This window comes from Harpia harpyja, chromosome Z, assembly GCF_026419915.1.
Source record: "Harpia harpyja isolate bHarHar1 chromosome Z, bHarHar1 primary haplotype, whole genome shotgun sequence".
NCBI lineage: Eukaryota > Metazoa > Chordata > Aves > Accipitriformes > Accipitridae > Harpia > Harpia harpyja.
The window spans coordinates 73,471,968-73,498,829 of NC_068969.1; the positions used below are offsets into that span (position 1 = coordinate 73,471,968).

The 26,862-nt window shown below is 38.6% G+C and overlaps 1 protein-coding gene across 6 annotated transcripts in view; it reads left to right on the top strand.

The window, feature by feature from the left end:
- Window positions 1–26,862, top strand: part of TLE1 (TLE family member 1, transcriptional corepressor) — an 83,142-nt gene that overhangs the window by 21,200 nt on the left and 35,080 nt on the right. For 3 of the 6 annotated variants that reach the window (XM_052779133.1, XM_052779137.1, XM_052779138.1), the window contains 4 exons: window positions 300–362; window positions 1,287–1,391; window positions 20,225–20,429; window positions 21,176–21,192. In XM_052779133.1, coding sequence (XP_052635093.1) covers window positions 300–362; window positions 1,287–1,391; window positions 20,225–20,429; window positions 21,176–21,192 — 390 coding nt within the window. The remainder of the gene's footprint in view (window positions 1–299; window positions 363–1,286; window positions 1,392–20,224; window positions 20,430–21,175; window positions 21,193–26,862) is intronic. The other 3 variants (XM_052779134.1, XM_052779135.1, XM_052779136.1) reach the window with 3 other exon arrangements.

Consider the following 26,862-nt stretch of genomic DNA (forward strand, 5'->3'; position numbering starts at 1 on the left):
GGACTTAATGGATTTCAAAAATGCTTTACTTGTTAATAAGCTATGTACAAGGACCACATTTGTGCCTAAATGTATATACAGATTAGGTGCTTTAGACATGGCAGATGCCCTAGAGTAGCTAACTAGATCACTGTCCTCATCTGGGCTTATGTATTAACTATTTATATTTGCAGTAGTATGAAGATGTGGATTTTTTGTTACTTTCTTCACCGCGTGAACTTAATATAATCCTGTACACTAGTTAATACATGGCAACAAACCTAAACCACAGTTTTAATCAAAATACTTTTCCTCTATAGACAGAAATCGCCAAGAGATTGAATACAATTTGTGCACAAGTCATCCCATTTTTGTCTCAGGAAGTAAGTAAAACTGTTCAGCTGTTAAAGTGCAATTATGTTGCTTTTCTGTTTGCAAATTAGATAGTTTTAAGATGTTAATTTTATCACAATACACAAGTGTAAGGAACATCTGTTATAGCTGAAGTGCGCAAACCCCCTGCTAATTTGGTCTAACAAATCTGAGTTCAAACTAGTGACAATGGCTCAGCCTCGTTCATTGCCTGAGGAGAGTGGGAGTCTGTAAAATATTGCCAATGCAACAAAATGCTTTTATTTCTAATCACGGTGATTGCCTATTTGATATTCAGTTGTCAAACGTGAATCTAGTGAAATAAGCATGCTTATCTTGTCTACATAATGTGTATCAAATTTTAGTGCAAAAGGTGAGTAGTTAGCTCAGATGCAAAACACTGTTTAAGGTTACAAACCTGCATCTGGTCTGAATGACTGCAATTGTAACATGTTGTGGGCAGCTGCTGTTACATTTTGAAACCTGTTATTTTGGATATGCCTTTTCAAACTCTACAGTTTACAAAGAGTATTTGTAATTCTTGTTGAGTTCAGTGAAGCACTTCTTCCCTGTTTGAAATTTCAGTAGGTTTTGCTGTGTGGGCAGAGTATATAAATGTTAAAATTGACACTAGTGTGAAGTTGACATTATCATCCTGTCAACTCAATTAGAAACTGATTATTCATTTGCCAGAAAATTAATATTGAAGTGGCATGGGGGAGGAGGTGAGCTGGCTGCCTTCAGGGCTCTTGTTTGCTCTTGAACAGGTGAGAAATAGGGCACTGTTACCTTTTACCTGCTTAAGATGTCTTGCAATAGGTAGCCTGAGCTTCTTCAGACAAACTGGTTATTCAGTTGTTTGTGATCCTGGTTTGACTTGATGTGGTCAATGCCTTAACACAAATTCCTCCCCATGCCCCTTCTTCTCTTAACAGCATCAGCAGCAAGTGGCCCAAGCTGTAGAACGTGCCAAACAAGTGACCATGGCCGAACTGAATGCCATCATCGGGGTACGTGGCCTTCCAGGTCTACCTCCTACAGTGTGTATAACTTGCTTTCATATCTTACTGCTTTGTTATTTTTAAAATAAGCTTAATGTTTTGATATCTAAAGCTGTTTTGATGCCCAGTGTTGCTGAACTATTTGCCTTGATTCACACAGATTTTAGCAGGGATAAAGTTAATAGTTTTGTGCAGCAATCCTGTGCATAACAAAACTTTTCCAGGAAGAAACACAATGATTAGGAGAGTTGCTTGTTTGTTTGTAGGTATTGTATGTCAGTTGATCTAGTTACCTTTGCCTTATGCTTTTTGTGACACTTGAGTTCTTGGAGCCTGTACAAGTATTCATTCTTCTTTCTTTCCCTTTCTTGTGAATCTTTCATGAATTTTAAATTTGCAAGCTACTGAAGAGAAATTTCACTTGCTTTTGAAGTAGTATTAATTGTCTGACACAGTGTTTTAATAGCCTTTCACCAAGTATGTGCTGCTAAATATGCTGAAATAAGTTAATACTACTTCCTTGTGACTGGTTGTCAGTCACAAGTCATTTGCTTTGTATTAATGAACTTTCTGAACCATACATTCCTTCCACGGCATGAGTTCATTTCCCTTGCCACTAAGTCTAGAATATTTCTCATGTTTTCTGCCCTTCCAGACTAAGTGAAAGTAGCCGAAACAAGAACCCGTCCTTTTTGATTTTATTCATATGTGAGCGCTTTGAGCGGATTCAAATTACTCATTTATCAATTTATGTTAATTGCTTGTGAGAAGATGCCCTGCTGGTCTTTATAGTTCCCTCAGACACTTTGTAATGATAATTAGACATGCTGCTGTACGGATTAACAGTGCCATAGTCCAATGACGTCTACAGACAATGGAACCAGTTAATCCATCTGTGCTTAAAATTACATCCCAACTGGAGATGGAAAAAAAAAAAAAAGAGTGAGGGAGGATTAAAAGAATGAGCGTCAGCTTGAAAACTCTCCTTTCATCAGTTTCTCAATTGCAGATCTACAGTCGGTTTGCCTGTGGTAAGATATTGGCAGTCAATTAGGTGAAATAAACTGGGAGGGTGACCTTCATTTCCTTTTAATAGCTTTTCCTCCCTGAAATGGGGAGCTTCAGTGGATTTTCAGCTTAAATTTTATTCAAGCTGCTTTATTACACTTGACAGTTTAGCTTTGCATAAACATACCCCCCCTTCAAATCTGCGCTGTTTTTTCCCTTTGTATCAAATTTTGACTGTTACTTAGTTGATTTGCTAATCACATCTTAGAAACCCACACAATTACATCTGTATTTGTCACAATCTCCTCTATGCTTTGCTTGCGTAATGAATTACTTTGTGAATACCTGATTTGATCTTTGAAATACAGCACATGTATATTTGTAGTGTTTGATTAGCAAAGATTAGAGAACTGTACTTTCTTGCATTTTTTAAAATTAATTACTACTTTGGGATGAAAATGGAATGGAAAACCCTTTTTAATTATTTTTAAAGAATATTTTGTGCAGTAAATGGAAGTATGTATTAAAATATATTTAAAAACATTCTTGCTGGACTTAGGGTAATGCTACTTAGGCAAACCAAATTTTGCTATCTCAAGCTTGTCATGTACCTCTTTTTAAAGTCTGCACAATATAGTCTTTTAAAAGCAATAGGATCTACAAGTACCACATGCAATTAAGAACCTTTTTTTGGGGGGGAGGGGGAGCTCTTTGGAAGCAGGAATAGAAGCCTCCATTTTTTTTTTTTTTTTTTTTTAAATTATCTAGGATTCACCAGAAGAGATACTTGCCTGTGTCTTCTGAAAGACTTCTGAGTGATGCCATACAAATCCAAAACTGTGAATGAGGAAATGAACATGTTGAGCACAAAGTTTATTTGACCATGTAGACGCATGCATATACATAATGCTAAAATTAGATGTATGTCACAGTGATCTTTTACAGTCTTACATGATCAATAATTATCTTGTGCCGCACAATAAGTTTCATGCTCTGACATATGCTTGATTTTGTTTGAAAGGGACGGTGTGCATCCTGGAAAATTGAATAGCATAAAATTGGGTTGACAATTCAGTGGACCTTTGCTCCCCCTCACTGAGCACGCAGTGTGTCAAACCCTCTCCCCAGAGGGGAGGACACATCAGAAGCCTGTCTGTTTCTACAAGCGGCAGCTGCACTGAGAGTGAGCATGGCCCAGTTTGATAGCAGCTGTCAGTATTGTTCAGGGACCCGACTTAGTGTAAAGAACAATGGAAGGGCCATGCTGCTAAAGTGCAGTGTCTTTCAAGATAAGAAAAGAAATAGTAATTTAACGGTTTAGACCTCTATCATGAACGTGAAAGATCATGAAACTTCTTTTGAAAATGCAAATAGGCTGGAGCAATCTGTAACAGTAGAAGATGCAATTGAGAAACCTCTGGCGTCATACTACCAAGGATACTTATATACAATAAATTTTGAGGTTGGGAGGAAAGTTTAATTTTCCTAGCTGATGTTCACTTGCGTAGTTTCTCCTGATTAGATAAAATCAGCATTTTTGTTGGGGTTTGACTTTTTTCCCCTCTTTCCTTTCTGTCTTTACGGGCCATTGTTTCTTGACACTAGATGATTCAAGAGTTTCCCAATTGGCTTGGCTGAGTGAGAGCAATTCCTGTTGCTGCTGGGCCATATGTGAATTCTGGAAGGGAACAAAGCCTTTGATTAGTGGGAACAACTTCTTGAAATACAAGATGATTTTGAACTATGTTTATTTTATATTTTTTTTATTTCCAGCTGAAAAGGTGAAAGCCTGTTAGAGGACAGACTGTGAGGATAGGGACTTGTAGTCTCATGGGACTGAGATTTTTCAGAGAATTTAGCCACACAGTCAAAAGACAGGCTTTGGAATCAGTATATATTAAGCATGTACAAAAGAGAATGAATGAATTGACATATTTAAAAAAAAAAAGTTACGTAGTTGGACTTGGTGAGCTTGTAGGCAGTGCTAATCCTCTGTGTTGATTAAAAATTCTTACTTCAAGAAAGAACTGTGCATGATATTTCATTATTAACAGTCATACTTCTGGCCTTATACTTTTCCTGCATGTACTTGAAGGCTTTAACTTCAGCTATGGGGTAGCAGAGCAGCTAAACAACCTCCTTCCTTCCCAATTTTTTTAAATGACATCATTTAGTATTTGTTCTACTAAAGTTGAATGAAGCAGCAATTTTGCTTGATAAATAATACACAAAACAGAAAACTTAGACTTAAGAAGATAAGTGTACCTGTTAACTCCTTGGCACTCATGCAGCTGCAAGCAGTGTCCACATTTGGGGTTAAAGGAGGATCCAGATCATGGTAGGAAAGAATTAGGTAGATTATCATGGTTTAACGTGAAGGGTGGTTTGTTTGGGGTTTTTTTGAGAGATCAAAGGTACTCAAAGTTCATGCTAGGAAGTATAAGGGACAGTTAAATAGATCTGTCTAGATGTAAACAATGCAAAATTTGTTAGATTTACTTTCAAATTAATAAACTAGGTAGTTTTATGTGTAGAACAGGCAAATATCTGAATAGGAAATATAAGCAGCAAGCTGGAATCTTTTAGCATTGCATTTTAGATGCATGATTTTAGTGTATCACTGAGTAGCCAGGTATGTCTTATTTTGCCTTTTGAGGTGGGTTGCTAATAGTTCTGTGAAATATATGTATCTTTTGGATTGACAGTATTCTTGAGACAGATTGAGTTGTAGGCCTCCGAGAAGCCTCTCCACTGTTGCATGAGGTGATGGCTAAAGGATTAGCAAGATGTGGGATTATTTTTTCTTTTGGCTGTGGTTGCCAGCTATCTCTGGGATTGTAGTGTGTGAAGCTTAAGAGGATGAGGTTAACCTCTTGAGGGTTTATTCTTATGAGTGTGTAGTTAATCCTTAGAAAGCCTATAAATAACTAGGCTGTATGTTTCATTATAAAATAGAAATACAGACTAGAGCAGAAATGAATGCAGAACTTAGTGCAAGGGAAGAGCTAAGCAGCTGTAGCATTACTTTAGATCCTTCTCAGCCATGATCTGCATTACGTGCTAAGGGAGGGGAAATTGCCTAGTTCTTTTAAATTAAATAAAATGAGATCTAGTGAGCACAAGACACTACATCCTCACTTTTAACATAAAATAGCTAACCCCAAGTCTAAATTACTAAACTCTGGCAATAAGAACTTTATTGTGTGGTAAAATCCTGGGTTATTCTTCACATTTTGCTTTTTTAAAGTACGTAGAAACCTTAATTACATGCTAGGATTCTGTTGTGGTAGGTGCTTTTAGAATACAAGGCTCCAGACTTGTAAACTAAGTTTAAAATAGGTAGCAAAGGGAGAAGGTATTTGTCAGCATGACAATTGGTGTTCTCAAAATACCGGTCCCCAAACAATGGCCAGATCTTTATTGTTAGCGCCACTAAGTTTTGAGGAAAAATAAGAAAGCATTATTGAAGTGTATTGGTAGTTTGTCCTACTCAAAACAGAAAACCTGGGAGAAGGTGTATAAAATGTGAATGAATAGATAGTGTTAGCCAAACTTGGTTTCCACTTGACACTGCCCCCCCCGCCCCCCGCTCTGTGCACTCTGCACTGATAGGGAAACAGAAGACCTTGGAGCAGCAATATAGAGGATGGTGGTGTCTAAATGAGATGATAATTTCCTGGAGGAGATGATTCTCAGTCATTCTGAAGAGGGGAAGATTGCATCCAGAAGTCAACTGTAATTGAGTTGCAGGCCAGACCTCCCTCATCTTGCAAGGTTTCACATGTGGGTGGATAGAAAAAGCTGCATCTTGGATCTTGTCCAAAAAGAAAAACAAAAGATTTTTAGGTGGTGCTCTCCTCTAGATCTAATATCTAAACTACAAGTCAAAGGTGAGACCAAGTATATGGTTACAAACTTGTGAAGCTAAACAGCTTTCAAGAAAGGAGTGAAAGGGAGATGGTTGGAAAAAATGTGGTTAGCTAGAGCTCATACCTGAAGATATGCAGCTGCAACTGTGAATGCAGAGAGAAGGTAGATTCTGATGAGATGAGCGTGTGAGGTACCAACAGTGAAATTGTACCACTTGCTAGATTACTGTCTACTGGGCAGATGTTGGCGATATGGGATGTACATGCTGAATGGTGTAGAGCTGTAAGTTGGTCTGTTTTGCAGCAGGAGGGAGGTGCAGGGAGAACTGCCACATATGCAGGTTTTTCTAATCTTACCAATAATAAACAGAAGACCAGAAAAGTCAGTGGAGAATGTGGTTTCAGGAAGGGTTAGTAGATAGAAGCAGAGGATATTGATATGCTGGAAGAGGTGATTCCTTCTTTTTGTGAACTTGGCTTCAAATGGTACTGTTAAACAGACTGGTTTGGAAGGAGTACTTTCAGTGGAATGGAAGGGACTAAAGTTGGGTCAAAATGCTGGAATAGTTCAGTTCAAGGCAAGGATTTACAGAAAGCGTGTTCAGTGAGCTTTAATAAAGAAAATATGGAAGGGCTCCCAGAAAGAAAAAATGGGGGGTTAGGGATGGGTTTGCTTTTGAAGGTGACTAAGGCAAAGGAGCGCATATATATATATCTATATATATATATATCTATCTGTCATTGGCACAGAAGGGTCGGTTATTTAATCCCAGAGGAAAGGATTACTTCCCCTAGAGAGTGATTCAAAGCACCTCTCTTGATTAAAGCATATGCAGGCAGAATAGCTTTCCATGTTTGAAGATATTTTTTGTGAATATTATCTGCTTTTTCCCTAAGTTACCAAGGAAGTAAAAGGAGACAAACTGAAGAGATGAGTATACCTTCTCTCTTACAAATGTCTGCTTTGTATTCATACTTGAAGTGAGACAAGTGGGGGGAGTTGGAGTAGGTGAAGAGTCAGTAGGCTGAGATAAAGATGTGATGTGACATTTAGTGCTCCTCTTGCAAGTAGTCTGTGATGTGGTGGGTTTGGAGGAGATAAGAGTTGGATGGGAAGAATGAATTGGTTGGCACAGACAAAAAAGAAGCTCAGCTGGGACTGCACATGAGGTGAAATCAAGTGCAAAGAAGTTAGTTGCATAAGGATGAAGCAAAGCATGGTCATGGAGTTGTCCTGTAACATGAGTAGGAATAGAGAAAGGTGTTGTGAGTTTACATGTTGAATGGTGTAGGGCTTTAAGTTGGACTACTTTGCAGTAGGAGAGGGAGGTGCAAAGAATGAAGCATACAGATCCTAAAGGAACTAAGGTCTAGTTTTGAGAAGCAAACACTGATACGCTAAGGTGAACTAACTGTCAGTGTGCCGATGAGAGTGGCATGGACCGCACAGGCAAAATACAGCTGTCACTGGGTGACTGTGACAAAGATGGAGTCAGTGGGAGTAGGAGAGTGAAGAGAGAGAGGTGCAGAGGGGATGGAGGGAGATAAAGGGGGACACAAAGTACGGTAAATATTAAACATTGGAAATGTGCAAGAAAACAGCAACCCACTGTATTTTTCAACGGGGAAGAGCAAGGCAAACTGTCGAGATAGGGGCCTGTGTGGGAGGACTGAAGAGAAGGAAGGGAAGCTTGCTTTCCCTGTTCTTGCACAGAGCAAGACTAGCATAGGCATTTAGGATAACTTTAGGAAATACTAAAGGCAGGGCAAAGACAGTTTGTACAGCAGTTTGCTATAACTCTTCAATATGCTGAAGAGTTTGTATCAACAGCACAATTCCTGGTATCTGGCAACTGCATTATCTTTTCAGAGTACTTGCTGAACTACCATGGTTGCTGTCTTGTATAACACTTAACTTCCTGAGAATGTCCAGTACTGTTTTTAAAGGTGCTGGCTAACTGTAGCTCTTTAAATTGAATACTGACAAGCAGTAGTACTGAGGTAGTAAAAGCAAGGTTTAGCAAAAGTGGATTGTTCAAATGCCTGTTCAGAAGTAATCATTTGGTAGGTGGAAGTTGTTACAGAATGTATAAGAAATATCCAAGAATCTGGTCTGTGGCTTGGAACAGTAAATAAAAATCAATGTAATGCTTTTCCCATGACTGTCATATTTTTAATTCTTTGATATCTCTGAAATGTTTTCATAGTTAGTAGTAGCTGTGACAAAAGGGTGATGATCATAATTTAAAATACTATATTCAACTTCCAGATTTTAATTTACCAAAAAGCCTTTCTACTCCATCATTACTATCTTCATGTTCAGCAAGATTTAAATTTCTGGAGACTAAAAGAGCCTGGAAGGAGAATAAATACTTTTTAAGATAATCATACATCAGTAATAAAAACCCCTAGAGTAATATCTTTAAGTCATTTCCAAATTGCTGTGTGCTGGAACTAGTTGGGTTTGGCTGCTGTGGCAGCAAGAAGGTGCTTTTGAAGTGTCATTGGATGGTAGTGGCATGCTAAGAGTAGCTAAAAAGGCAAATACGTAGATTTGAGGTTAGAAGGTGAGTAATAGCAGGAATTTATGGTTGCCCCAGAAAAAAAAATGTGATGGCAGTTTCTGCAAACCAGAAGCAATGTGTTCTGACAGCTTCATTTTGGAGACTTAAGGCTTGCATCTGAGTCTTCAGAGAAAGCAATATGTACTTGTCTAAAATTAAAGAAAAGCTTTGTTCTCAAACTGACTTACACTGACAGTGATCAGAAGAATGTAACTGGTTTCAGAAAACCAGCCTTTGTCTTGTCTGGACCAAGAGTATTTAAGGTAGTCTTTTGTGTTTTTTTAGAATGTGCTTTTGAATTTGTTACTTTCCCTTGGAGTCTGAGAAGTCCTTTGGTGAAGACATGTTCTCCTGTGCCAGGATCATTTTTTCCCATTTTTACTCTGACTCTACCCCTCCACTCCCTCCTGCTCTGTGGCATCTGTCCTTTATAAAGGCTTCTCTGGTTCCTCCATTGTTGCAGAGTCTTGTTCCTCCAATGCAACTTCAGCTTTGCTGTTTGTCCCTTATTTCTTCAGAATTTAGCCTAAGGAAAAAAACCCAACATTATTTAACCTAAGGAAAAAAATGTACCGTTATTAATACAAGGACGCTTAGAACTTGCTCTTCTGACTTATTTCTATTTCCTTTTTTTTTCTGTAAACTGTTTGAGACAGGAACTGGTCTTAAGCCAGCCCTGTAATACATATTTTTAGAAGAGCTATCAGTGAAAAAGCTATATATACGAACACGCAGAAGAACTTTTATATTTTTATATAAAAGTATATACAATCGATATATATACATATAATATATACAGAATAGTATGTATAATATATAATGTATAGTATATGTATTATATAATAATATATTGATATATTAAAATATAAAATATATCATTGTGTATATATGATATGTTATATGTGTGTGTATATACATACAAGGTTACGCTAGCAAAAGGTCTTTCGTTTGTGGGCTGCTTGTTGTGTTGCCAGCATAGCTGCTGATACAAGCACTAGCCATGCTTTGATAGGTCTGCACTTGGTGCAAGCTATTAAGTTTTAGGTTGACTTACAGTGCCTAAAAGCATGGAGGAGGGAAGAAAATCCTTCCTTTTTGTTGGCAAAAGCCCTTATGTGGATGCAGCTACACCAGTGGAGTGCTAATGCACCTTGGGGAGAAGATGTTGCTGAACTGGAAGAATTCCATCTGCTGGCAATATCCTGCATCCTAGCTGCAGGGCTCTCCCAGTGTGGGATGCTCCACAGAGGGTCCACAGCATAGCTAGGCTGCTAGTGCAGATCTGCTCTTGTGAAAGTGCCAGTCATGCTGGCAGTACTAAATAATTATTCCCTCTATGTCAATGGGAAGTTAAAAATCTTGCCATTTAACAATTATCACTAAACTTTTGTTAAATAGTTAATTGCTGATCACTTTAGTGGAAAAACAGCTGCTGTGCTCGTTCACTGGGTGTGGTGACAAATCATTTGGGTGGGGTCACCCACATCTGTCATTACTGTTTACAAGAGTGATCTTTTTGAAGAGCCCTGAAGTGTAATATCTCTTTATATTTCTAATTCTGGTGCCTGGGCTTGCCCCCCAAAATGCCAGAAGGAAGGGCAGAGAAACCTAGCTGTTCAAAGTGAGACAGAAAGGCCCAGCAAAGATCAGAGTTGTTGCTTAGCATGGTGCTAAGGAAAAGATAAAGTGCTGCTTTCACCCTTGCAGCCTATATGTCTGTAGTCTGTAATGGTGATGTGGGAAATAATCAATGGTTAATAAGCTACCCTTGGAAATTATTTTTATATTTGCTATTTACAGTATATTGGGGAACATTGAAGTCCTGTTTCTTAGTTCCATTGGTATAAAGCTAACTAAGGTATTAAAATTTATAAATGCGATCTTGTGATTCAACAAATGTACTGTGTCTGTACTTGTAGGTAGGCTGGTACTGGCTATGTAATTCACATTGGTAGCAACCAAAGCCTTTCTCGTGTTGAGAGACTTCATTTTCCTTATTTAAAAAAAAATTCTCATGAGATACAGAACATATTCTAAAATACAAGCTAAAGAATATATTTAGTATTTATCTGTCATATATAGATTTTAAGGAGCTCTCAAAACTTTTTTCCTGTTGTAGTAATGAAAAATTGAATTTAGAGTTTTGCTAGGTAGATGCAGGCTTCGGTATAACTGCTTTGACCCTTGTTGGGTGTCTCGGTTGCCTTCTGTGGGCTCTTTGGAGGTGGCTCATGTGCACCAGTGGTTTGCTGGTCCCACATTAGAATCTGTGTTTTCTTCCAGTGTTGTAATTTTTCTGGTGAACTACACAGCCAATCAACAAATACACACTTCTGTTTCAGAGAAGTTAGTGGGGCACCTTCATGACTGCAACTAGTTTTTACCTTCATTCTTTAACTAGAGAAGAACTTTTAGCCTTATATATATAGAAAGTATATGGGGAATTACACTTTTAAGTGTTTATGCTAACTTTCCTTACTTTAGCAAGATTAAAGAAACTATGATGGAAGGAGGAAAAAAAAAAAAAAAGCAGACTCTAGAGCTGGCCAGGTTTAGTATTCTGTGGCAAAACTGTGCAGGATAAATCTGTTGAAGAAATACATTTTACAGTGAAACAGGTAGGCATCACTGTAAAAGTGTAGTGGGAGCATCAGAGCATGAAGTGGTCATTTTAATCTTCATGACCCGTTGAAATCAGCATTGCTTTTCCTATTTCGAGTTTTCTGAAGAACAAAGAGTAGACAAGACTTGATTCCTAAAGGAGGATCCCATAGCAGAGGACTAAAAGTGAATACTGAAAAGGAAGGAAGCAACAGCAGGAGGAAGGAATCAAGTGACCAAGTAGAAAAGGAGTTAAGAAAGGAAAACGGATAAAAGACTCTAATTGAGAACCATAAACTTCATGTTGTTTTGCAGTAGCTTCATATGGAGTATTTTGAACATGCTGAGGGTCTTGTATCTGATTTTTTTTTTTTTTTTAATAGATAAGGTGGCAGAAGGACTTAGTTTGTTAGTGTTCTTATAATTGCTGTATCAGCAGAGGGGTGAGATACAGTTTCTCAGCCTTATTTCAGTTACCCTAGAGATGAAGTTAGTTTGTGAGAAGAGGACTGCTTGGGGAATGTGTAGGGGGGGAAGCTGCCTTTATCCCAGTGTAGCATCAGTTTTCTGGTTTATGTGAGGCAATTTATGCAACCCTTTACTGCTTTAAAAAAGTTGAGACTTGTTAGTGTAGTTTGTGTTGTTTGAACAAGTGGAAACAGGAACTGAAAAACTTGAAGAGCCTTCTGTTCAGAAATTCAACATTAGTTTGAAGCAGATTCCTATAATAGAAAATAATAACAAAGAACAAACTTAAGCTAACTTTTTCATCTTGTTTCTGACTTTTATATTTGCTTTCTGACATCAAAGTCAGATTTGTAAATAAGTTTTGATTTTTTTTTTTTTTTTCTCTTGTGAGAGTGGAAAATAAATGGTAAGACCCAAAGACACTATCCTATGCATCTTCTGTAATAAAGCATGAAAAAGGAACAGGATTTTTCCCAGGAGACAGTTGGGTCTTTAAATAATCATGCCACTGCAACACAAATTTTGTATGTATGAAATACACGGCTTTGGATAGCTTTTGCTGATACTGTCCTTCTGTGGACTTAAATCTCTGTAGTACAATGACATTTCACATGGTTTATAGATGGAAGAGGCTTGCTGAAGACACTGTCTTTATTCTGACGGGACATTCTCTTCCTGCACCCATGGCACTGTGGCTTGTTCACATAATGGATAGTTTTCAAACAACTGCAAAACTACAAAGGCTCCATTCTTGGATCGCTAGCTAGACATGCAGTGGCGGGCACTTTCAGGTTTGTTTACTGTGGTATAGTGTAGCTTCCTATCTGTCAGAATAAAATCGGAGCATTTAGAAGAAAAGGAAGTAAGAAAACCAAATGAACCAAAAGAAACACAGATGTTTCAAAGGAATTGGGTAGAAATTTAAGCAATGATAGTGGTAGCTGACTCTCATTTTTCTAAAACACGTTTAAAGAGGGAGAAAACAGTAAACAATAAGAATTGCAGAATCTCAGAATGCCTGAGGTTGGAAGGGACGCCTGGAGGTCATCTGGTCCACTCCCCCTGCTCAAGCAGGACCACCTAGAGCCAGTTGCACAGGACTGTGTCTGTATGACTTTTGCATACCTCCAAGGATGGAGACTCCACAACCTCCCTGGGCAACTTGTGCCAGTGCTCAGACACACTCACAGTAAAAAAAAAAAAAAAAAGTTTTCTGATATTCAGGAGGAACCTCCCATGTTTCAGTCTGTGCCCATTCCCTCTTGCTCTGTCATTGGGCCACAAAGATGATTGACTGGAGCATCTCACATATGAGGACAGGCTGAGAGAGGTGGGATTGTTTAGCTTTCTCTAGGCCCATTGTTGGATGCTCTCCAGTATGTCCATGTCTGTCTTGTATGGGGAAGCCCAGAACTGGACACAGTACTCCAGGTGTGGCCTCACCAGTGCTGAGGAGAGGGGAAGGATCACCTCCCTCAACCTGCTGGCAATACTTTGTCTAATGCAGCCCAGGATGCCATTCACGTGCTTTGCCACAAGGGCACATTGATGGCTCATGTTCAACTTGCTGTCTGTCAGGAATCTCTGGTCCTTTTCTTCAAAGCTGCTTTCTAACTGGGCAGCCCCCAGCATATATTGGTACATGGGATTTTTCCTCCCGGTGCAGGACTTTGCACTTCCCCTTGTTTGAACTTCATGAGATTCCTGTCAGCCCATTTTTCCAGCCTGTTGAGGTCCCTGTGGATGGTAACACAGCCATCTGGTGTATCAGCCACCCCTCCCAGTTTTGTGTCATCGGCAAAAGAAAGCAAACTCAGAGCTTAGTTTTGCAGATTGCTGCTGTCGTACTGAAGATTAGGGTTAAAAGAGGTCAGAAGCAGGGACTGCTAATGCACTTTATGATTAGTTAGTCTAATGGTGATATTATCAAGGAAAAAGAAACATCCAAAAGCAATGAAGAGTAAACACAGCTTCTGCTGCTGAAGCAAAGTTAGAAAATTGAGTAGTAAGCAATCCATATTGGGTAGCTCATATATCAGTTTGTTCATCTGTCATAGAATGGTTTGGATTGGAAGAGACCTTCAAAGATCGAGTCCAACCCCCCTGCTGTGGGCAGGGTCGTCTTTTACTAGGTCAGGCTGCTCAGAGCCCTGTCCAGCCTGAACTTGAACACTTGCAATGATGGGGTATCCACAACTTCCCTGGGCAACCTGTTGTGGTGTCTCGCCACCTGCGCCGTAAAAAACTTCTTCCTTATGTCTAATCTAAACCTACCCTCTTTCAGTTTAAAACTGTTGCCCCTTGTCCTATTGTGACAGGCCCTGGTAAAAAGTCTCTCTCCATCTTTCTTATAGGTCCTCTTTAAGTATTGAAAGGCTGCAGTAAGGTGTCCCCAGAACCTTCTCTTCTCCAGGCTGAACAACCCCAATTCTCTCAGCATTCTTTCATAGGAGAGGTGTTCCAGCCCTCTCTGATCATTTTTGTGGCCTTTCTCTAGACCTGCTCTAACAGGTCCATGTCTTTCTTGCACTGTGGACCCCAGAACTGGTTGCAATACTCCAGGTGGAGTCTCACCAGAGCAGAGTGGAGGGGCAGAATCACCTCCCTCAACCTGCTAGCCACACTTCTTTTGATGCAGCCCAGGATACGATTGGCTTTCTGGGTTGCAAGTGCATGTTGCTGGTGCATGTCCAATTTTTTATCCACCAGTATCCCCAAGTCCTTCTCCACAGGACTGCTCTCAATCCACTCATCCTCCAGTCTATACTGATACTGGGGATTGCCCTGACCCAGGTGCAGGACCTTGCACTTGGCCTTGTTGAACCTCATGAGGTTCTCATGGGTCCACTCTTCAAGCCTGTCAAAGTCCCTCTGGATGGCATCCCTTCCCTCAAGTAAATCAACTGCACCACTCAGCTTGCTGTCATCTGCAAACTTGCTGAGGGTGCACTCAATGCCATTAGCTATGTCATTGATGAAGATATTGAATAGTGTTGGTCCTGTTATGGACTCTTGAGGGACATCAGTAGTTACTGGTTTCCACGGGTATGTTGAGCCATTGACTCTTTGGATTGAGTCTCATTGACTCTCCGTATGTGGTCATCCAGCCAGTTCCTCATCCATCTAACAATCCATCCATCAATCCCATATCTTTCCAATTGAGTGGCAAGAATGTTGTGGGGGACCATATCAAAGGCCTTCCAGAAATCTGGGTAGATGGTAACTGTAGCTTTTCACTTGTCCGCTGATATAGGCACTCTCTTGTAGAAGAATGTGGATATATTCTTAAGGGAGGTTGGTTGTTATCCCTGCACTATGTTCTTCTGTGTAGCTGAAATACTGTTTTGAAAGTGCCTACAGAAACTTAAATGCAAGTATTAATTAATGGCTTAGACTGTCCAATGAGTTTACTCCTAGATTTGACTGTTTGTAGCGTGGGTGGTATGTGCAGAGTTTGGGGGTTTTTTTAGAATGAGGCAAAAGACTGGATCTGACAGGAGCATAATCTTGAGTTTTTTCCTTTTTTTGAAGGTTACATTTGCAATGTAGGTTTTAAGAATATTTCTAAACAGTGAGGGAGAAGGTTATCACTTTGTTGGCTAGCTGCATGCGCTCAGACAGTGGCCCTCATGTTCATTGGCCTTAGACATTTGATACAGGCTCTCACCTTCATCTGCTACTTAAGCAAGCAAATAAAAAACCTGAAGATTTCCCTTTGGTAAGAGAGAGAATATGGCAGTGAAATTGAACACAGCAATACATGTTTTCCTTTCTGGCTGCTTAAGTTTAACAAATCACATTTCTTCAGTTTTACAGAAGTTGACATGAAATAGTGCCCTTTACATTTTAGGTCTCTAAATGACTTTTGTGCTTGCGAGATATTTTTTCAGAACACCTCTATGGAGCTTGGGGGAATGTGGTGCTAGCACTGATAAGGTTCTCAAAAACATTTCCTACCCCCGGGTATTTATTTAGAAGGGCACAAGAAAAGACAGCTATTGTAGTTTGGGACCAGGTATAACCTTTTTTCCACTGTTCATGTACAATCACATCTGAATTTTTAATTCAGTGCTTTTCAACAGATACTGAGTATCACAAATCTGTTTAAGAACAGAATGCTCTAACTGTTTAATGGTAGGAATTCAAAACTAGATTTTTAAGTAAGCCATAGGTGTTTGTGACCTCAACAGAGCTACTTTAAGGTGGGAAGTGGGATTGTAGGAGCTCATGCTCTATCTTGATAAGCAAGGAACCTAAAGGAGATATGTCATTGTTTATATATAGGAAATCTGTTTCACAAAGACTTACTAACACTGTCTCTGGAAGTCTCTGTCAGACATTGAAAATTAATTCCAAATTTTAAGTCTTAGTTAAAGAGCTCTTTATAGCTGGAACTTGCCTAGGATGTTGGAGGTGAAAAACTGTACCACCTTTAAAATTGTTAGGAGGTGCTTGCTCAGAGAAGCAAGTGCTCTGGTTTTCATATGTTGATTTTTGGGTCTTTGCTGTCTGGTTAGGGGGATACTGGGAAAAGAATTGGAGGCAATAAAACCTACATGTAGACCATACAGTAAGCTGAATTTGCCATTCCTTTTCTCCCTTTGCAAATATGAAGAACTTCTGTTTTTGCAACAAAACGGTGGGTGAACTACTGATGCTTTTAAAATTATTGCTATGGCTAATTACCTCAGTGCTGTCACTTATGTATGCATCATTGCACTTTTCTCTACCTTCCCACTTCTCTCTGAAAGTGGACACAGCCCTTGCTCTGCAAGTAATGATGATAATTGGTAGTAAGACAGACCTGTTACTCATCCTTTTTTGAGCACATTTCTTATGGCAGGTGTCTAGTTTTTAATTAACTGCTAATGAACATGCCTAGTAGACCATGATACTGCTGCCAGCTTATTCCATTTTATATCTCACTGCTGCTAAGCTCTTAAAAGGTGATAGAGCAGGCATTAGTGTCTTTGAAGTGACGGGGAAGTGATTATATGCATAACATAATTGTTTCTAGGATCTGCTGTGGCAAATGTCTAGTTACTAAATACATCTGGTGAGCGCTGCTGTTATCCATCTCCCTGGTCTTTAGTTTCTTCTTTTGTGTGCAGCACATATTCCCTTTTCCCCTTCTAGAAGGAGAATACAATATACTTTGAACAGTTCAAGTTTTTTAAAAAAGAAGAGCGTGAACTTCTGGAAAGGATTTTCTTTATGTGTTAGGGACAACTTTAAACCTATTATGAATAGGTAATATATAAACAATGAATCAATATACTTTAGTCTTAAACAGCAGTGAGCCTCAGAAAATAAACACTAAATCACAATATACCTTTGTTGGCTTAAAAGACCATGATCAGGTTTTCAGTTTTAAGTCTGTTTAACGTAGTTGGATATTTAAGCATCTTTGGGTACCATTTTCCTCTGCTACCCTCAGTAACCATTTTGCAAAGCTGCTAAGATGTTATGCAGAGTGATGCATTCCCACTTACAGCTCTCATATTCCATTTTACGCCTTACACTGGACATTATTCCGTGCGCTGTTTGTATGCAGTCCCGTCAGAGAAGCAGGACATAGCCCTTCTTGTCACATGTTTTCAGCTTCAGAACCTGTTAGAGGGGATTAATCTGTTCCTCATTTCTGGAACTTTCAAATTACTCTATGTGTAGGCTATGAAGCAGAGCCAGGGAAATTGTAGGTAACGTGTCCCTAACAGTTTGATTTCCAAAGTCATTAAGCTATGCTTCCTGAAATCATGCGGGTTAACTTGTTTGCTAATTAAGCCAAGCAAGAGAGGCATGAATAAAGGGAATCTTCACAGGCTTCCTGAAGGGATAGGGACAAGAATGGAAACAACTTAACTTAATTTCCCTGTTTTGGTCTTCCTAAGCCCACACTGCAAAAGCTAATTTGAGCTCACTGTTGGAGAAGGGAGAAGGTTTTTCTCCATGAAACCAATTTGGAAGGGATAAATCACTTTTTGTTCTTAGCCAATTACACACCACAACTAGGTAATCCGGTGTGATAGTGCTGCTGGGGACAAGTAAGACCAATGCCATAAATGCAGTACAGTGCTGCTGATGCATGTTGTCTCATGGCTAGAGTGCAGATGACTGACCTGGCTAAAGTGGTCAACGAGGAAGGGAATGACTTAAGATACCATCTCTGAGAGAGCCTGCCAAAACATAAGGTTATCTCATACTTGAGGAAACATGCTGGAAACTACTAAAGTCTGTGAGAAGAGAGATGTCCTCTTATTCTTTAGAGGCTGGATCAACCCCCCCCCCCCCCCCCCAAAAAAAAAAAAAAAACCAACCCAAAACCCTGCAGTCCTGTCAGGCTTTACAGTGCTCTTTGCTGATACTTCTTCAGTTAAATGAAGTGTCACTAGCAATAGCTGCTTGATTTCGTAGAAGGTGGTCTACTGCTTTAACTACTTCAAATAAAAATAATTTTTAATACTTCGTTCAAAATGTTTTTGGGTTGTTGTAAACACATTAAAATAGAAGAATAAGAACTATTTCTCTCTTACATTGCTTTTAAACATACTGAAAAGTTAGCAAGGATAGTGATCAGAGGTACATATTACAGTGAAGACTAGTGAGGCTTTTTAATGTAGCATGTGAAAAGAAATTCCTGATACATGGTGTGAGAAAGATTTGGTAAACTTATGGCTTTACAGAATTGACTAAAGGGATTGTGGTAAATTTTAAGTTTTGTCTTGTATATCAAAAATAAGTAAATGATGACTGCATTACAGTTGGGACAGCAAAAATGTGAAATATTAGCAGATCCAGTCCAGAGTTCTTCAGTGTTAGTCACTTGTATCTACGTAAATTTATAAATAGCTCAAGGCATGTCTCGGGATGTGGTTATGAGAAACAAAAATGTAGGGGCATAGTAGTTATCTAAATAGTAATAAATTAAGTAATTCATACGCCAGTAGATGTTATGCAGATATTGTTGACAGTTTGTCTTGAAGAGTCTTGGGACCTATGGAAGCAGATAACATATTTTTAGATTATTTTGAATTGAGTTATTTTGGAGTAACTTGTGAAATATTGTGAGCTTTAGTCTAGGTATGATTTCAGTAGCTGTCAGCAGTACTGTAACAATTTTGCCTGCTCCTACAGGACCACTAGCATTCACTAGGTCAAGCTCTCATGTCTAGCTGAGCTCATCCTGTTCAGACATTTGCTTATCTGTCTTCTCTTTGATCCCATGAATTGAGCGGTACTCTAGCTTTTTTCGTGGTATCTACTTTCCGCAGAGGGATGGTGGAGCGTGGCCAAGGTGGAGAGGTTTGTTCTGTCTTCTGTTCATATGCACAGGCACAAGGAAGCAGGAAAGAGGCAGAAAATCTGTTTACCTGTAGCAGATTAAAGGGGAGCTATGACTAAGCTAAAGCTGGTTCTGAAGCTTAATTTTCTAAATAAATCTGTGCTGAGCATTTTGAACAAATTAAATGGTTAACTGAACTTGGAAAATGTTAATAAAATCATAACAGCTTTAACTAGAACATACCTTAATATTTAAACGGTGGGGAAGTCATTCTAATATAAGGACTCAGTTTCTAAAATTGCTTACAGGTTATTTTGCCAGATTGGTTACAAGGTTGTATGTCTGCTCATTATGATATTGATCTTGCAAGCTGCTTTTGAAACAGATGGAGGTATTCCAGTTCATTAATACCATGTTTCTTGTTGGGAATTCCATGACCTTATTGATGCTATCTGGAATACATGGATTTTAAGCTCAGAGTTGGTTCCTAAACACAGTGTTAGTTCATGACTAATTTTTTTTTCTTTCCCCCAAAAGCTTGGCTAGAATAAAATATAAATTTAACTACACTAAATATGAAATTGAGCACTGTCTTTTAGGTTTTTTAATATTCAATATAGAAACCTACTTACTCTTTCCAAACTGGGGGAAGAGAAGGGGCTGAGTTTAAATCAGTCTTGCCAGTGAAACTTGTTTTTTTCCCAGAGTGGTGATATTCCTTTCTGTAGAAAGGGAAAGGTATTTGGGCCTTCTGCTGCTGCTGTTTGTCACTGGTGACGCTGTGGCAGGCAGTAGCTGCCCCAAACAACCTACAGTAGTTGAACCTATTCCTTGGGCTGCAGAACAAGTATTCAGCCAGCTTTTTTTGGTTTATGGGACATGAGCAGAGCTGTCCACAGACAGCATGATACAATGCAGTATCTATACTGTGGTGGGACAAAGAGGACAGGCTAGACTAAAAACAGACAAATAAATGAAAAAAGTCCACTGTTGATTCTCAATAATTAACCAAACTTCTCCCTTCTCCTTCCCAAACTGTGCTGTGTGTTCTTCTGGGGATGACAATACTGCTGGGAACAGCAGCAGCAGCTGCAGGCTCAACATCTCTCCCATGGCCATGGACCTCCAGTGCCTCTAACACCGCATCCATCAGGACTTCAGCCTCCAGGAATCCCTCCACTTGGAAGCAGTGCTGGCCTTCTTGCCCTTTCTAGTGCTTTGGGTGGGCAGTCTCACTTGGCAATAAAAGATGACAAGAAGCATCACGATGCAGAACACCACAGAGGTGAGAGGCATGGCAGGCCTGATTAGGACATTGTCAAATTTGCGCATTGCTGCAAATTATGTGCATCTCTAAAGAATTCAAGTTATATAGAATGAGAAAAAAAACTGTTGGCAAACTTAAGAATGTCTGCATATATACCACTGAAGCAAAATTCAGCTTGGAAGTTTTCACTATTTTAAAAGGGGATCTCTAGGTGTCACCTGCTCTGTAGTTTGCAGAGCATTTTGACATCCTGGTAAATACTTAGTTGTAACACCAGTGGCCTGCACCATATTGTGGAAAACTGTTAAACTGCATAATGGGTAATTTTTTCAAAGAAAGTAATGTTGTTAAATGGGTGGGTGGGAAGGTAGGGGGAGTGAGAAGTTAAATTTTGAAGTGAATGTGTTCAAACAAAAGATTTAGATAATTGCATCTGTTGCTTTAGTTTCATAGGCTTAAATTCTAGTATGCAATTAAATATTGGGCAAAATTGCACTTGATTAATTTTTGAAAAGAAAATAATTTATTCTGTCATGAAATAAAACTAGGCTTTGTGTATGGTTAAACTGTAAATCATGTTTACAAAATACTGTAATTTTCAGGAAATCACTGTATTAGGAATGTGCAATGACTTATATAAATAAAAGCCATTTTAAAACTGTTCGCGGCTTGTGTTCTAATTTTTTCCCCCCTTTTTTATTTCTGTTCTTGCCTCTGTGTCTGAACGGGCATGTCTGTGCATTTCTTGGTTACTGCGGGAGCAGACAGAGAGCCAGGCACAGTAAGTACCAACATTCCTGCTAATATTTCCACTTCTGGCATTGCACTGTTTGTCTGTTTTGTCTTCTTTTTAGTCAATTCCATGATACTAGGCATATGTGGTTTTTGCTAAGACATCTCTTGGTTTATTTAGAACACCAACTCATTTATTTGGAGAACTGTATGAATCAGGTTTGTTTCTGAGCAGAATGATTTGGGGGAAACTTGAACTTTAGTTTGCTTATTGGGGGTGGGGGGGAAGCTGCAAATCAAACAGAACGTTAACTGAAACTTAAAGTATAACATTATTAGCCAGAGTTAAGATTTTTCCTGTAGGATTTTCAGGAATTAAGAGTTGCAGAACAGGTGAGAAATTTAAAATCCATGTTTCATGACATTGTTTAGCCCTAAGAGTTGCTTTAACTGAATCAGTTTAAGCTGTACTAATGTCTTTACTGCTTAATTTGTGCTTCAGGTATAACTTCCATAGCAATACTTTTTTTCCCTTTAGACATAAGCTGTAATAGAATTGGTCTAAGACAATCTTATCTGAAAACCAGCTGAAGAACTACTTTGTTACAGCTTTTTGTACTATTGTGTTTTGAGTGATATTGCTGTATTAATCTGTTGGAGATGGGCATGTGCAACTTTCACGTCATTTCAAGTAACAAAGCTAATTCTGCTTGTTGATGTCATAGGTGAATTTGGCTCTATTTTGTTTCTTTTTCTCAATTAGAAAAGACAAGAACTAGGAAAAGTTATTTGACTTATCTTTACAGTACTAAACTTCTGATTTTTATTCCTGCTTTTTTTTTTTTATACCAGGGCTTGACATTTATTTGCTGGAAACTGTCTGTGTATCTTTTGTGGCGATTTTTTTGTTTCTAGATTACTAAGCAAGAAGCATTCATTTCAGCTTGCTTAATGTTATTAATGACAGTGTAACTGTGGAAATAATTTTATGCTGGGTTTTCCTGAAGCCTCAGACTTACTAAGGACTTCTTTCTTTGAGTGGGACATACTTCTTGAGTGTTAGTCAAGTGCAGGATTCTCAACAACTTTGCTTAAGAGCTAAGGAAGGAGGTTTGCATTCTGTGTCTGTGTGCTCACACACGTGCGCACGTGGGAGTGATGGGTTTGTGTTTTGCTTTGGTTGTTATGTTTCCTGTCCTTGCTTCTTCCCATCCTCCCCTGCCCTGTCCATCATGTACTTTGCTAAAGGGTTTTTAAAAACAGATGCTTCACAGTGTTGGGAAATTCAGACTCTGAATTCATCCGGTAGCTGAGGATAGTTCTCACCTGTGGAAGGAGGACTGTCAAAAATGAAGCCTGGCTTTTGTGTTGTGGGAGATTTGCAATATTGTTTGCTTAGTTTACTATATATGTCAGTTTCATTTAATTAAAGTACATAACATTTTCACTGCAGTTACTTCTGTCTCCATATGTGTAACTCATGATTGCTTGGTTATTATCTGTAGTAGGCTTTTTTATGCTGGGTTTACCACTAAGGAACCTTGAAACAATCATAAAAGTTTCATAAAAGAATGTTGCTGTATGGATATATTGACTTCAGGTTACTATGCTATGGTGGCCATAGTTTCTTTTTGGTCCCAGTGGAGAATAATAATAATAATAATACAGGTGAACTTAAACTTGAACTTAAAATTGTTTAAATACAGTGTTGCATTAGAATCTTGGCTTAACAGTAAATGATATCTTCAGTGAAAGGAACATAATTCAAGTGACAGTCAAGTTAAAATTTGTGGTTAAAATGATTAGCTGGGAAAGATTTGCTCTCTGAACTTCTCAAATTCTCTTGTATTTGTGATGGATTTCTTTTTAATTTAAAATACATTTTTAAGGATAATATAAAATTGGCCACAAGGATACCAGCAGGTCTGTTTAATTATTACACATGGTTCTAAATGAGCAGTAGGCTCTTACTTTGCAAATTATCAATTTGATTTTCAGAATAACATTTTAAGTGTAATGGTGCTGCCAGAAATCCTGACAAAGGCTAGCGTTCATCATCCAAGACACCAAACCCCATGCTGTCTGTTAGTTACCTAAATTAACCATGATATTTGGTATTACTGTGCAGTTTGACAATACAATTTCCATCAAATATGTCTAATGTGACCTTCCAGTACCATCAGTAGAAGCTAACAACTTCAAATGTTCAAGTTTGAAAGACTACAGTTTAGCGCTTGCCTATTTGGTTTTAGATTGAGTTTTTTGGACATAATTTTGGGGTAAAGCATATTGTGGCATATTATTTGAGCATATTCATTTATAAATGAGATCTGGGGTTTGTTTTTCCTAAGTCTCCTTAGGCAAATAAGCAGTCATGAGCTTTTATGTATTGTACATTTAGAAATGCTTCGTAATGCAGTGAGATTCATGTGTTTATAAAGGAATGTAAAGATGTAGTTATTTCATTATTCTTGGTTGTGATCAGTGTCCATTTTACTTGCTTTTGCTATATTTAAATGCAAGGGCTACATTTTTCTTTTTTATATTACTTAAAGTTTCAGGAACTAAAATGAAAAGAAGTTCTTTGCGTGTAAATGCATGTTTGTGAAAAATATAACATTTAAGTTAGCAGTTCATGTATAAAGTATACTATTGTTACTAAAATTATTTGGTCAAAATTAAATTATAGGGCTATATGGATAATGGCAGGTGGGTTTTACCTGATGTAACTCTAAGCATCCAAAATTGGGTCATGTTATTGTGGGAATGCAGGCATCCCTGCTATTCTGACACAGCCTGGCTGCAGGTAATGAAGCCAGGCAAAGTAAGCAAGTTTTGCAGCTGAAGCTTAATAAAGTTTTGGGAGACCTCAATACAAGAGAACTTTGTTGTCCACTTTTTTTTTTTTCTAGGGAACGTACTGGCAACATTTTTCAAACTCATCTTAGGTGTTCATTTATCACTTGTCTTCCCACTGTTCTAGTATCCTGTTTGGACAGCATAGAAATGCAAATGTTCTGAAGCACTGTATTGTATCAGTAATAATTTGTAGACAGTGAAATCTGCTGTCATTAGGTGCTTGGGATTTACATTAGGGTTGGTGTTTATCTTTTGTCCTCATGAAAAAAAATGAGCTTGTTTTCTAAGTACTCATAAATTTTCCAAGAAATATTTTTGCCTTCATTGTTAAGCACAAATGTTGCTATTGTTTTGTAAAGCAAATGCTCTTTTCTTACAGCAGAAAAGTACTCTGTGTCCTTAGCTCTCTGTCCTATTCTTCCCCTCCCAGTCTTGGAGGAAGGGAGCATGTACAATTGAATGCTACTTTTTGGTTGATACTGTATGCAAGCTGTTTTTGTTTTGTGTTTTAATTCTTTAAAAGCGCAGGGTGGGGGAGGAGGATCATAAAAGGAGTTATTTGAAAGTGTAGGGTACTCTTCAGTGTAGGACATGTATGCTTCTTGGCGTTTGTGAAGAAAGTATTATTTTCTATTATATAGCTTGTAATTGAAAAACTTGAATTTGTTTAATCAGTTGTATCTTTTATTTTTATCAGCTCTGTCGACTTAAAAATAAGTCAAATCTTGCAGTCTATAGATGCAAACCACAAATTAGCTTCAGCAGGAGTTGCTCACACAGAAGAGCTGTGGAGTGCTGCATTGCAGTTTAGTTTGTAGCTGATGCATAGCAGCATAAGGCTGCTCACAAAGGGCAAGAGGATTGGGGTGGTCTGGTATAAATTTTTATGGATACCCTGATTCTGACAAACATTAGCTAGAAAATACTGAAATCAACAGAAGGCTTATTCTCTGTTAATGTCACCTGATTATTGAATCGATGTGGAGAGTGATTCAAATTCATTTAGGCTTCTAGATTCCCTCGTTCCTAATAGGAACATACTAGTTTAAATATAACTTAAAATGGTGGGCGAAAAGAGGGCGAAGTCAGTAGCGTTCCATCACCGGTAATTTAAAACAAAACCTACTGACTTTATAAGTCAACTTTTGGGTTGTTGACGTGTGTTTGCAAGAAGCATGTTCAACAAATGGAAGTTAATGATTCTTGAGTTGAATAACTTTGAGTGCAATCTTCTTGTGCCTTGCTGGGTGACGGTTAAGCACTAGTCCCTTTTCCAGTGTCCTGTCACTGAGTTCTGACAATGAGCAGTGGGACTGCTGAGCAACTGATGTTTTGGCTGTAGATGTTAGACTTGATCCTGTTTTGCCCACTCAACAAGGGATTGCATTTGTTCCTGTCTACATATGGATAGCTGTAGATGGCACTTGTGTGTGGTGCAGTGGCACGGGTCCAGGGCTGTGATTAAATAAACACAGCAGCCCTACTTAATGATATGGGCAAGTGCAAGTTGTTAGCTGTAATAACTGTCTGTAATGGCAGGTGGGTGCAGTTGGTTTGGATGTACAGCGAATCTGTGAATGGCCAAGCACAGAGCAAGTGTGTGCGTCTTTGGGTGAAAGGGGAGTGGGAAGGATAAGGAGCCCAGCAACAGAGAAGTTCTTAATTGGGACCAGGTGTAGTTCAACCATGAGCACAGATGTGATGGAAATACTGTTATTTAATTGCTGTAATGATCAGCATAAAGTTAATTGTCAGTTCTGTATGTTCTGGTGAGTTGTCTGTGCTGTATTATAACTGGGGCTAAATGAGATACTGTGGGCTCTCAGCCTGTACCTCTGGCACACATACCGTGTGGTTTGGAAGTAGTTCCTATGGGGAATGGCATGGCAGTCGAAGAAGTGCATTTGAATAACGTGCATTACATTCCTAATAGGGAACCTGCCTTCTCTCTGTGCATCATGACTAGGTTTTCGTTTCATATTTGCTGCTGGTGTTTCACTGTTTAACTTTTGCTGGCAGCAAGGTTGCTTTAGGATCCCAAGTTGCCTGTTACACAGCCCTTATGCAGTCTTGTAACTCTGACAGGAAGTGGTGCTACATTAGGCTTTTTTTCTTCTTTCAGGACTTATTTGAAGAAAAGGGATTCAAGTGAATAAATTTTGAATTATTGGAAGAAAAAGAAAACATTTACATATAATTGATTTTGACCATTTGTTCTGATCTGAGATTCATGATTTATAGATGTTGCATTGGTAATCCCTGATAAACTGAACTTCTAGTATTAAAGCAAGGATTATCCTCAATTTATGCATCTAGTCTGTTGAAATTAAGAAAAAATGAAAACTGGTGTCATGCAGTTCCTCTTTAGGAAATCAACTATGCCTGTATGTATCTTTTTGCCCTTTTTGTACAAACTGATTATTATTGACGATCAGTCCCAACTGAAAATTTCTGTAGCATTATTTAAAAAGCTATACCAGTCTTATAGCTAAAATAAAAATGATTGTCCTACTCTTGAAAATAAGTCAGATGTTAGTAGGCCTGGTAGAAGAACTAAACAGACTATTTTTTTCAAAGAGAAGATAAGCAGAACTCTATCATTGTGAAGCTGTTGCTGCTGTCTCCTAGCTGGCCCTATGCTTGATAGTGAACATATGGCAAATACAAACTCTGCTGGAGCTGAAATGAGGAAAGGCAGCTTTTAGTAGGCTGTCCTCACTGTTGCTTGAGCCTTAACATTACGTTGGTAAGAAATGCCAATAGCCCAAGGCTTATATGATCATATCTTCCCAGCTTTTGTTTGTATTTTCATTTATTTCCTTGGATACTGTAGTGTTCTGCATCTACCATATGTGCTACT